The sequence below is a fragment of the Brassica rapa genome, chromosome A09, assembly GCF_000309985.2.
Source record: "Brassica rapa cultivar Chiifu-401-42 chromosome A09, CAAS_Brap_v3.01, whole genome shotgun sequence".
Taxonomy (NCBI): domain Eukaryota; kingdom Viridiplantae; phylum Streptophyta; class Magnoliopsida; order Brassicales; family Brassicaceae; genus Brassica; species Brassica rapa.
In genome coordinates, this window is record NC_024803.2 from 36,291,807 (window position 1) to 36,304,166 (window position 12,360).

At 37.0% G+C, this 12,360-nt stretch overlaps 2 protein-coding genes across 3 annotated transcripts; both read left to right on the forward strand.

Annotated features, from left to right (window-relative positions):
* Positions 1-23: 23 nt before the first annotated feature.
* On the forward strand, positions 24-7,616 carry LOC103841666. Of its 2 annotated transcripts, none has more exons than XM_009118215.3 (24): positions 24-428; positions 503-609; positions 688-901; positions 988-1,069; positions 1,196-1,481; positions 1,583-1,685; positions 1,783-1,919; positions 2,353-2,526; positions 2,782-2,972; positions 3,079-3,216; positions 3,346-3,434; positions 3,758-3,905; positions 4,129-4,229; positions 4,502-4,557; positions 4,900-5,063; positions 5,218-5,396; positions 5,516-5,573; positions 5,656-5,728; positions 6,104-6,205; positions 6,326-6,419; positions 6,495-6,596; positions 6,679-6,914; positions 7,000-7,140; positions 7,240-7,616. In XM_009118215.3, exons 1-24 carry the CDS (start codon positions 269-271, stop codon positions 7,420-7,422), a joined length of 3,318 nt encoding a protein of 1,105 aa, XP_009116463.1. In that variant the 5' UTR covers positions 24-268; the 3' UTR covers positions 7,423-7,616. The 2 variants fall into 2 exon arrangements, with proteins under 2 accessions (XP_009116463.1, XP_009116464.1); XM_009118216.3 differs by having other exon boundaries at positions 31-428; positions 4,129-4,178.
* A 408-nt stretch (positions 7,617-8,024) lies between these two features.
* On the forward strand, positions 8,025-12,102 carry LOC103841668 (dehydration-responsive element-binding protein 2F). The gene has a single exon (XM_033280142.1). The coding sequence runs from the start codon at positions 10,930-10,932 to the stop codon at positions 11,740-11,742; it is 813 nt and encodes a 270-aa protein (XP_033136033.1). The 5' UTR covers positions 8,025-10,929; the 3' UTR covers positions 11,743-12,102.
* Positions 12,103-12,360: the final 258 nt, after the last annotated feature.

The window sequence follows — 12,360 nt, forward strand, 5'->3', positions numbered from 1 at the left end:
AATCCATTAACGGCCTGTTTTATATATATTTTAAAAACCCAATCAACCATATTCGAAATCTTTAGGTCTTCATAAACGACGCCGTGTAGTTTAAATGCCAACGAGTCGTTTCAGTCTATGACATAAAACGACGCCGTGTAACTTTGGACGCCAACGCCGTCGTTTTATCACGCAGCGGGAAATATCCAGGCCCAAATCTTCGTCGTCCTGTGAATCAAATTGGACGGAATAATCCAATCGGAACCGCCGATACTGTGCTGAAACCGAGATGGAGAAATCGGAAGAGGAACTGATACGAAGATCAGAGCCGGAGTCGTTGGTCTCCGTCACTGTAGGCAGGTTCATGAGCACGCTTCTCACGGCACGCCCTAAAAAGCTACGCGAGTCTATCTCCCGTCTCTCTCTCGATTCTCAAAAAGGCTCGTCAGGTAAGCGTTCTACGATTCCGTTTCGTGTTTAATATATATGTTTGCTTCATTTATCTGATAGCTTTGCTGTTTAGGCTCCGTCGACGAGGCACTCTGGTTTTTGCAAAAGTCCGTTAAAGACGCTGCTGAGACTGAGAGAGACGAAGCCATGGATGAGCTCCTTGTACCAATCATCGAACATGTCAAATATTCAAAAAACCTTAGTGAAAGCCTCTTCTGCTTGATTGTTGGAATGTTGATTTTTTGTTTGTTTGTGTAGACGTTAAGGTTTAAGGATGTTAAGCACAGTAGCAGCCCAGCTATGATTCTTCTAAACTGGCTGTTTCAAGATGAGCTTCTCTTTCTAGGCGTCTCGAGGAATCTTTCTCAAATCATTTCGAGGAACGAGGACAGGTTCTTAGCGCTTGGATGGTGTTTGCTTATCCGTAGTCTTGTGGAGTCCGAGGATACTGGGGATCAAGGTTTTTGGAACGGTGAGCATTGCAGTCATTCTTGTTACTATGGATTCAATGCCAGTAGCTCACTTGATTTATGGTTTATGTGCTTTGTTTGCTGACAGGGATTAGGGAGAAACATTCGATGTTTGTGGAGATTGTTTCGTCTTGTGTGCCTCACTTGTTGATCATTGTACGCAAAGGAAGGTATACAACTTCTCTGTTGGTCCCATTTGTTTTTGGTTATTTATTTCAACTTATTAACGTCCTCATTTGGAGCAGGTTACTAAGCATAGTCATTTCCACCTAGTTCTGAGCTGTTATTTTGTTTAGTGTTTTGCAGGATGGATATGAGGTGCCATCTCGTCTTTCTGTTTCTGCTGCTGATTGCTTGCTGTCAATTACTGGAGCCTTAGCGAGGAGTAATGATGCTTCGGCAAACAGACCGAAGCCATCGGCCACTATTAAGGGGTCTCATCAACCGGTTGCGTTGATACCTAATGTTAGTGAGAAGAAAATAAAGCAGACTTCTCGACCTGAAGATGCAGCCAGTGAGACAAATTGTATACTGTGGAACCACCTGGAGGAGCTTACGCGCCTTGTACAGAGTCTCTTTGCTGTATGTTCACTGATTCATTGAAAGATGCTTGATCTGTGTTTTTACATTTTGAAGTTATCCACGATTTGTGTCGAGTAATGTTGACAAAAAATTTCTTCCAGTGGAACAGGAAAACTCGACTACTTCATGCTAAGGGGTTAAACAAAGTGCTGAAATGGTTAGAGGAGTTAAAAGAGCATCATGGTGGCTCTCAAAAGGAGGCAGGTCTCTGACTAATGCAACCTGTCCTTGTTCTTTCCCAATTCTGTTTCTGATTCTTACTTATCATCATTCTTTTGTTTGTTTCGTATCTGGAATCCAGTCACGGAGGTATCTGCAGGTGGAGCTCTACTGCTCTCTTCTTGTTGGAAGCATTACAGTGTCTTGCTCCACATGGAAGATCGGAAGTTCTCAAAGATTAGCAAGGAATTGTTGGATCAGTATATGTCCGGTATTAAGGTTAGACATAATCGAAAATCCTTTTGGTTTCAAATTGTGTGATAGGGAAAAATTATTTCATACTGTAACATTGTAATGCCTATGGGATTCTTTTGTGTCCGTATCTAAATCTGCGGTATATATTCAAGTTCCCTGACCCGTTTTTCTCTAGGAGTTAACAGATCTAACAGTTTTTGGTAATTATTAAGAAGATAGAATTGTGCAAATAACATATACAAGTAGAATCTGCTTGAAATTTTATGGATTATGTTTGCATCGTATATGAGTGGGATTATGATTGACAGTATCAGATTATTTGCTCCGGAGTCTTTTTGTTCACATCATGCTCGGTTTGTACTGGTTTTAATGCTTCTATAGCTTTATGTTCGTTCTCTTACTAGTGTTTTCCAATTCATTGGGTCATTAGGAAGCTAACAATGATAAAATGATGCAGTATTATTCAGAAAGTTATCCTCAGGGAAGTTCTGAAACCAAGACTGGTAGTATAGAGACACAGAAGTTTTTCCTAAATTGTCTATGCCTTCTGTTGGGCCGCTTTGAGGGGAAAAAATTCGAGACCATACTATCAGAGTTTGGAATGAAGCTTGTGCCTTGCCTTCTACATCAGGTATCTTTCCCATTTCTTATTGAATAGGCCAATAGGGAGTGATGACACGCTTTATAGGATTTTCTCTTGCAATTATATAGGCTGTAGTAACGCTGGGATTTTGTTCTTAGGCTTTTCTTACTTTCTACTCATTATGATACTCACAATTTTGGTTCTGCTCGATTGCGGTCATGTACTGATAAAGGTATCTTGACGAATAATATATTATTTCCCTGAGATCATCTTAGTACTTACATTCCTCGTTTGCCTTTGAAGCTTCGTAGTAACAATGAAGAGATATCAGAAGGCGTTGTTGCTATATTTAAAGAAGTCATCTCTAAGCTACAATCTCAATCCGGAGACGCAATGTGCCTGGACGTTGTGATACCATCCTTGCTTCACCTTCTTGACGAGAGGGATGGCGCGGCCAAAGCTGTTAGTGTCCTCCTGGCAGACTACTGTTCCAAGTATGTCTATTCTTGCTATTCTGTTAGCGTCTAAATCATAAAGTAGCTTTCTAGTTACCACTCACTGTTCCAAGTTTGTCTTCTGACTTAAAGAAACATTCTCCAGAAATGCAGATAATAGCTGTCTCAGTGAAGTTCTACAACGCCTTGTTTCAGGAACTACTGTCCAAAGGCTAAATTCTGTGGATGTGATATCAGAAGTAATCCTCATGTCAAAAGATTCATTTCCTTCTCATATCCCCTGGTACAATCATTTGTCTTTTTTGTCTGAAATTTCCCTTTCTATCTTTTCTGCATCTTCTTTAGTTCCTTGATTCTATTTGCATTCTCATGTCCTCGGAAATAAGAACTCATTTTCTGCATTTATTTTAAGGAAAGAGATTGCAGACTGCTTATTAAAGTGCCTTGGAGACGAGGAAACTTATATCCGTAAACAAACTTCAGAGTTGCTGAAATCAATGGGTTGGTCTTCTTTTTGCCTTTGTACACAAGTCTTTTGTAAGCTTTTTTTTGTTGTCGTTATCAATTTCTGGTATTGCAAATCTCATTCCTTATATGACCTCTAGATCTAGTCTGTCACTTTATTAGATGAATTTGAGAATTTCAAATTGAATATTTAAGTTGATATCTATTATTCAGATGAGGAAAACTTGTAACGACCCAAATTTATGTGGTCCCAGACTTGTTATTCCATATCTTGATAGCACCTATAGTTCCTATGATAAAAAAAATTCAGCTGTCTTATAAAATCAAGCCATCAAATGCATGTTTTTTCTTTCTTCCAGAGCCATCTTTCGTGCTACCAGAGTTGGTAACATTAGTTTATTCAACCAGTGGAAATGTACAATCGTCAGCTTCCGAAACTTTGCTTGGGGTCCTTAAACATCACAAGGAGGATTCAGATGTTGTATGTATGTTGCTGACCTGTCTTAGGTATCGTCTTTCGTCTCTTTTTATCCTTTTCCCCCATGTATGCGTAGTTGTTTGCTTATTCCCATTTACCCCAAATAAGAAATACACATCGTTTTAGTTTAAGTTCGTAGAAGTTAAACTTATAAATTCTTCATACGTGATATTAACTTGCCTACCGGATTTGGTTTTCTATTATTATTTAAAAGGTATTTCTGCTTCTCATCTTCACTCTTCCTCTATCTAGTAATACTCAAGCTTTGGACACTTCAGAAAGTCGTGGACATCCCACGGAAGGTATTCAGTTTCTACCTCATTACCGTTGGCATGCTTTACATAAGTCTGATGGTACTTCATTTCACTGTTTTCCGTCTTGTATTGATCATTTGTCTTATATAGGCACAATCCAAATGTATTATATAGAAAATTTGAAATGTAAGATGGATAGGAGATAAAGTTACTGGAATGTGAACGAAAAAAAACATGTGCTAGTTTGGTGCTGAATTACTAACGGACACTAACTATTAAGTTTTCCTCTGGCGATTGCGTGTTCATCATCTTCTTGTACTGTTGTTTTCCTCTGGCGATTGCGTGTTCATCATCTTCTTGTACTGTTGCAGGTTCGACTTTTGACAGCGATCGAGTGCTAAAGTTGATTCCAGAGTGGGCTAGATGTGTAAGTACAACAATGTCATGTTTGCTATTTTTGAAACAAAATCTCTTTTAGTTTCCAGATGCATCTATAGCCACCGCCGCACCAGTCACGAACTATGTGTAGCACTATCGAATGAAAAATCAAAACAGAACTGTTAACTCTGAACCCTCAATATAAACGTTTTAAGGCATTGGTTGTTCGTTTTTCACCTTCCAAGTCATGTTACCTTTTAATTATCTAATTCTTGTGTTTGGGCTTCGAAATCTTCGCATAGGAATTACTGTGATGACCTAAGCTTGTGCCAGCTATAATTAGGCAGTTAGATTTGTCTGCCTTTTGATTGAATTTTTTTTCTCCTTACAGGTTCAAAACTGGGGCTCACTAATTGGACCGTTGCTTGATAAGATGTTTTTGGAGCCATCCAATGCGATCATGGTTAGGTTTCTTAGTTGCATCAGTGAACATCTGGCAGATGCATCGGACATGGTCCTTCTGCATGTACTATCACATATGAAGGAGCAAGACAAGTAAGTAAACTTTATCTTAGATTGTAGCATTAAGCCACCAAATCAAAATACAGCTATATACTCACCATTGATGTGATTTCCATTGGTAAGAAAAACTTATTATCTTCCAAAAAATATAGAATATTGATCACCAATGATGTCATTTCTATTGTAGGATGGATGAAAACTTCATAAATATGTCTAAAAGTTCAGTCGACAAAACTAATGTTGAGAAATCTCTATTTGACCACCTCTGCCCCCTGCTTATACTAAGGCTGCTTCCCCAAAGAGTATTTGATGATATTGATTCATCTACAATCTATGGTAGATTTCTTAGAGAGGACTCTGTGAATGGTATGTACCCTTATGCATTTGATTTCCTTTTCCTGATAATAGAAGTGTGTATGTCTATAGTTATCTGATTAGACCCTTTATTTCACCAACTTTATTTCGTTTCATATTGTATTTAAAAGAGTATCGAGACATCAAGTTTGAGGATTGCCAATGCATCGCTGCCTTCCTGTTTGAAAGGTAATTTTACTCCACAATTATCATCAAACACCATTTAGTTTATTTCCATTTGATATCTGACACACTAACTCTCGTAATTCAGGGCATTTTCTAAGTTCGAGTTTGAAGAAGTTCGGAAACTCGCTGCCGAGCTATGTGGACGTATTCACCCCCAGGTGTTAACTTGTTTCCTTCTTCAATCTTGTATTGTTGGTCATTCTTTTGAAAATGTTTCAGTATGGCGTTAGCCTTTGTTTTATTGCGCTTCAAGCAACATAGGTCATGTGAAACAAAGGTCAAAATATATAACCTAAGAAACAAGAGTAGGTGTTCCAGTAAGTTTTTTCTCAAGTTCACTGACCATAGAACTTTTTCTATCTAGTCTCTTCTTTATGACATAATATAAGGCAAATAGGTTCTGTTAGTAGAAGTAAGGCTTGCTGCATTAAACATCTGAAAAAGTCTAATGCTCGACTTTAGTTAATTAAACGACAGTTTAGTTTACTCTTCATTGTCAAAAGTTGTAATATGCCGGAGCTTTTATTCAACAGGTGTTATTTCCAACTGTTTTGTTGCAACTTGAAAAAGCCACAGAGTTGCAAGACAGCCTCAAGATTAGAGCTTGTCTGTTTTCTATATGCACATCCCTTGTGGTAATACTCCCTTCTTTCATTTTGTATCTGTGGCTCTGTGGCGATCCCTCTTGTCACTGGTTTCGATGCGTTATTTTGCTGTAATATTTCCATACCTTACAAAGTTTCCATCGGTTGCAGGTTCGGGGATGGGAGTCTTTCTCACACAGTGTGACACCTAAGGTCAGGAAAGTCCTGGAGAAGATTTTGTTATGGCCTTCTGATGAGGACGAAAGTAAGATATTTGCTACTCAACTTTGGTTACTTTTTCTTCAGTTTCTCACTTCATGGCTACAATTTATCGGTGCAGTTTCCAAAGTACAACACGGGTGCATAGATTGTCTAGCATTGATGATATGTGCTGAACTGCAACATCCCGAATCTTCAAAAACAATGAAAGGAGAAAAATTACGTAAGTATTGCTGTTGTATGTCTGTGGTGCTGTTAATATTTTTCACCAGACTTGCATATAAACTCCTATCCTGATACTGTAGGTGCGTCAAGTAGTTCCGTCTTAGATTTCACGATCCATTGTTTGATTGAAGATAGAAGTGACTGCTCCTCTATGCCAGAGCCGAATACAGAACATTCAATTCGTGAAAAGCCATTTCCTATTCCATTTCGTCTATGCATGGCAAACGTTCTTATTAGTGCTTGTCAAAAAATCCCTCAGTCTGCTAAGAAGACTTTTGCTCGAAAAGCTCTTCCACCTCTTGTTCATTCCCTCAAGGTTACTTACTTTTGACTGCTTACACTCATTTCTGATTTGGTTAAAATTTGTTTTAGTCAGAGTAAAACTCCTGAATCTGGTGCAGTTCATATCTGCGCCAGAGGTTCGAGCAGCTTGTATCCAGGTCCTATTCTCAGCCATGTACCATCTAAAGTCCACACTTCTCCCTTTTGCATCTGATCTACTGAAACTTGCTTTGAGATTTCTTGAACAAGGATCCGAAAAGGTAGACAACTCACAGAAAGAACGTGATGAATTTGTCGTTATCTATCCACATGAAACTAGTCACATTAGACTCATGATCATGATATTTGTTTTGTGTTAGGAGAAACTGGCTGGTGCTAAACTGATGGCATCACTCATGGCGAGTGAAGACGTGGTACTGGAACGCATATCAGGAGGATTGATCGAAGCAAGATCAGTTTTGTCAAAAGCATCCTTGTCAGATCCTTCTCAAGACGTACGTGAAGTCTGTGATAAGTTATTGGCATGTATAACCCCATCGTAATGTCTTTTTCTTCTGTTAAGATCAGATTCTATGTATTATTATATTTTACTTTTTCTCGCTTTTTGTTTTGTCACATGACGGACGAAGTTGGTATGTAGATATGTGGTATGTGTAGCAGGACATGGGTCTAATCTTTTCTTTGTAGGGCTTCTAAATATAAAAAAAAATACAGACTAAAGTAATTTGCTTTGTCACCAATCTCGTACACCACATTCCATACTAATAAAGTAATAATGGGAGCTGTGTTATCAACGATGGATAATCCGGTTCAAAGAACCAATGTGTTAACTGCTACATTTTTGGTTAAGTTTAAATAATAAATAAATCCTATCATTTTGTTTTGTTTGTTATTTTCTGATCTATATATTTAAAATCATACTAGATTTTGAAGCGCGGGTTTATTTTCTTTTTTTTCAATTGACAAATATTTAGTAAATATCATATTTTCATATATTTATGTTTTATTTTATAAAAGACTTAAATTTTTTATCTTTATTTATCGTATTTCATTTTAAATGACTATTTATGTTTAAAAAATTAAATTTTATTTCTTTAATAAATTAAGTTGGTATAACTCTAATAAATTAATTTTATTATGTGGTTAATATTTTAATAAAAAAAAGTTATTTTAATAAAAATTATACTTTTATGAATGCTTAAATTATATTAAGAAAAGAAAAAAAATAATAATTAAGAATAGTTGAAAAAAATTTATTTGAACTTAGACTCAATGGCCCAAGGGAAAAAAAATGTGAGAATTAGATCTGATTTCTTAATCGGCCCAAATGGTCCAAGAGATATCTGATGTGGGCTGGATCCAAAAAAATGACCCAATATAGATGTGTTATTAATATTATTTGATTGTCCTTAATGAAACATGTAATGGTTATAAAGAAAATGGTAGACTAAGGTAAAAGAATAATAAGATCATGCTTTAATAGTATAGATTGTAAGTTCTATGTTGAAATGACTACGTTAAATTGAGGTGTGATAATTACTGTCCGAGATGTGGAGAAGTAGAGGAAACAGTAATCCATGTCATTTTTGAATGTCCACCAGCTCTCCAAGTTTGGTCATTATCGTCCACTCCGACAAGCCCATATATATTTCCCGTATCAAGTGTCTACACGAATATGGACTTTCTGTTTTGGAGGAAGAATAGCATTATTGAGCCAGAACTCGACAGAGATCCTTATCCCTGGATAATATGGTATATTTGGAAGGCTAGGAATGAAAAACTTTTTAGGGGTATAGATAGAGATCCTTTGGAACTAGTTCGACATGCAGAAAGTGAATGCAAAGCCTGGTTTGATGCTAACGAACTGGTGCAACCAGTGGTACAAGATAATAACCCGGTGGCAACCCAAGTCATAAGCTTGGGTAATATCTGCTTATTAGATGGATCTTGGACATCTTCTGCTCAATTCAATGGATGCGGATGGGTATGGATGGACAGTAATGAGAACATTCAACTTATGGGAACAAGGAATGTCACTCGACGCGAATCAGCCTTGCATTCGGAAGTAGAAGCACTGCAATGGGCGATGGAGAATATGCTTCAACACTCAACATGTCAGAGCTTTGGAACGGATTGTAAGGAGCTGATTGCAATGATAAAGGACCCTCAGGCGTGGTCAAGTTTTGCGACGGAGTTGGAGAGGATAGAGACGTTACAGATATGCTTCCCGGACTTCAGCATCATTCATGTTCCACGAACGCGAAACCAGATTTCAGACATTTTAGGTAAGACTGCAAGATCTTTCCATAGGGAGTTGAGTAATAGAATTGCCTTTCAATGTCAAAAAAAAAAAAAGACTACGTTAAATACTTTCAAGTTTCATTAATAGAATGCTTTCGAAATTTACATTAATAAAGAACTTAAACATAACATATTCAACAGATACAATTATATAAATTGTTTGTAGAGTGGGTTAATACAGTGAAACTGGATTACAACTAAAGTACTTGCTACGTAGACCAATTATTAGTGATGATGATTCGCATAGTCGAGAATGAGCATACGTAATAGGTAATGTATTATTTTATTGAAACAATTATTCTACTTTTATGTATAATCACTTTTTAATAAGTAAATGGATGTCAATGAGCAACGTGGTGATTAGATGTGAACGTAAGGGAGCAATGAGCATGGGATAAAGATGAAGGGAGCGGCGCATAAATCTGAAAATCTATAAATCACTTAACAAGACTTCATACTCAGGATCGAACACATGATTCTTATGTGTGTGTGGCTCGTGACTTTGCCTCTCTTTTCTTATGTCCCTCCAATTCTCCTCCTAAAGAAGACAACCAAAATGATAAAATGATAAAATGAAAAAATTATTAAACCCAAAAGCTCTAAAGTGTCTCAAGAAAAGAATCATTTAAACACCTTTTCATTTGTCTCACTAGATATCGCTCTAGCTCTTTCACATATTAGAGCTAAGCAAGCATATAACCTAATTAAAACCAATTTTTTTAAAGAAAATCACGAGAAAAATAATAAAGAAAATTAAAGATAAAGAGGTCAATATCAATCAAAACTTCTTTTGATTAATGTAAATCAATTATTTAATAAACCTTAACTATTACGCGACTTAAATCACTGCGACATAACAAAACCATATTAATTTTTTTTCAACCAAAACCAAATTAATTTTAACGATTCAGTAAGTACATCATGCTTTCACTATTAAACAAAACTATATCAATCACAACAAAATTAAATAACAAAAAACATAATTAATCAACATTAATTTTCATATAATTATTTTTATTAATTTTTGTCAAAGTGAATGCAACCAATCAAATTTTGTTGACACTTGTGTCTTGTTTTCATTTTTTATAATCTGAGCAGTTTATTATTTCATACCAAACACAAAAGAATTAAAATTCTATTAAATTTACGTATTAAAATTCATCTTTATCAAGATATGAAACAAATAAAATTTTATTAAAATTACGCCAAACTTTGACTGAACTGCAAAAAAACAAACTTAAGTTCCAAATGGTAAGAGATTTCTTTGAAAATGTGAATGCAAATCGAGCCGAAATTGCAGAATATACAGAGTCGTCTCTAAATCTAATGATGCACAAACTTTATCGTTATATCTCTTAATGGAAGGGACATGTGTGAAGCCTTCTCATCAAAAGTGGATCATACGATTGGCATTACGACTGTCTTGAAATGTAGGGGACATCTACAGCTACAACTAGCGATCCTTCTTGTTATAGTTTTAGCCTTTGGTAGTAAATACGAAGTTGAGATGAAATGGTTAAAACTTATTATAAAAAAAAAAAGAACTAGTTTCCGACAAAATAAGAAAATTTTATTCGTTCTGAAAAAATAACAGATGAGGAGAAAGCAACGGTCACATGCGCGGGTGAAAAAAAAAGCAATTCTCTTAGAAGTGAAGAGAACCGTGACAATATTTAAACACTCATTCTTCTCTAAGTTCCCCCATTATCATCATCACATCCCTCTCTTCTTCACTACAACACACAAAAATGGAGAAACCATCCTCAATGAAACAATGGAAGAAAGGTCCAGCTCGTGGCAAAGGCGGTCCACAAAACGCTCTTTGCCGTTACCGTGGAGTCAGGCAAAGAACATGGGGCAAATGGGTGGCTGAGATCAGAGAGCCCAAGAAGAGAGCAAGACTCTGGCTCGGCTCTTTCGCTACAGCTGAAGAAGCAGCCATGGCCTATGACGAAGCCGCGCTGAAACTATATGGTCCTGAAGCTTATCTCAACTTACCTCATCTTCAGCAGCGGAAACAACAAGGACCTCCTCTGAACAACACTCAGAGGTTTAAATGGGTTCCTTCAAAGAAGTTCATCTCTATGTTTCCTTCTCGCGGTTTGCTGAATGTGAATGCTCAGCCTAGTGTTCAAGTTATCCAGCAAAGACTTGATGAGCTCAAGAGAAACGGGCTTTTATCTCAGTCCTATTCTTCTAGCTCTTCCTCCACCGAGTCGAAAAGCCTTCTTGATGAAAAGACCAGCAAGGACACGGTGCTGGAAGGTGATGGTGATAAGGAGAAACCAGAGATTGACCTGACCGAGTTTCTTCAGCAGATGGGGATCTTGAAGGATAAGAGTCAACCAGAAGCAAGCCAAGTAGCAGAGTCTCATCCCACCCCGCCGTGGAACGAGCAAGAAGAAGGTGGAAGTCCTTTCACAGCTCAGAGTTTAAGCTGGGAGACGATGATTGAGATGCCGGGAAGTGAAACCTCAGCTATGCAGTTCGATTTTGATTTTGAGGACGATGATCTAGGTTTCTCTTCTATCTGGAACTTCTGTGGAAGCTTAGATGAGTGAAAAGCTACTTACTATCATATTCAGAAGTACACATATGGAGTTAGGTCTAGTGTTAGTGTGTTTTGGAATAGTGTAGCTGCATGGGTAGAAACTAGAAAGTGATATGCTGAGAGTGCAGTCTGTGCAGCAATAAAAATGAGTCAGTGTACTTCTGAATATGAAATGAGTTGTTCTGTTTTTCTTTTTTTGGTATATTAATTTAAGCCTGTTCTTCTTTTTTTCATGCAAGAGTTGAAAAGGTAGTGAAAGTCACAGTCCTAAAAGAATGTTAGATGCTTTGTGCAAGTAACCATGCATAAGCTTTACCTACCCTGGTGAACAAACTATAATATCATGGTGGTATGATCAGATTTTATCTGTAAAAGCCAAGATGTTCCTTCAAAATATCACCAACAAGGCAAACTTTCTGTGGAGAAAATAAAATGACAAAAACTAGTTTTCTAACAATCGGTATAAGCATCACCTACTCGGTAAATCATATCTAAACGAAACGATTTAAAAAAAAAGATCTAGGAGTTCAAAAAATTGGTCTACACACCCGACTAATCAATAATTCCATATAAAACGCCTACCTACCCCTAACGATTTATTGAAAATCAACAAAAACTAAATAACGTA

Coding starts and splice junctions, on each gene's coding strand:
- LOC103841666 (XM_009118215.3), top strand. CDS start 269: ATGGAGAAATCGGAAGAGGAACTGATACGAAGATCAGAGCCGGAGTCG. Junction 3,217..3,345: donor TTTCCTTCTCATATCCCCTG/GTACAATCATTT, acceptor ATTTATTTTAAG/GAAAGAGATTGCAGACTGCT. Junction 5,064..5,217: donor CATATGAAGGAGCAAGACAA/GTAAGTAAACTT, acceptor TTTCTATTGTAG/GATGGATGAAAACTTCATAA.
- LOC103841668 (XM_033280142.1), top strand. CDS start 10,930: ATGGAGAAACCATCCTCAATGAAACAATGGAAGAAAGGTCCAGCTCGT.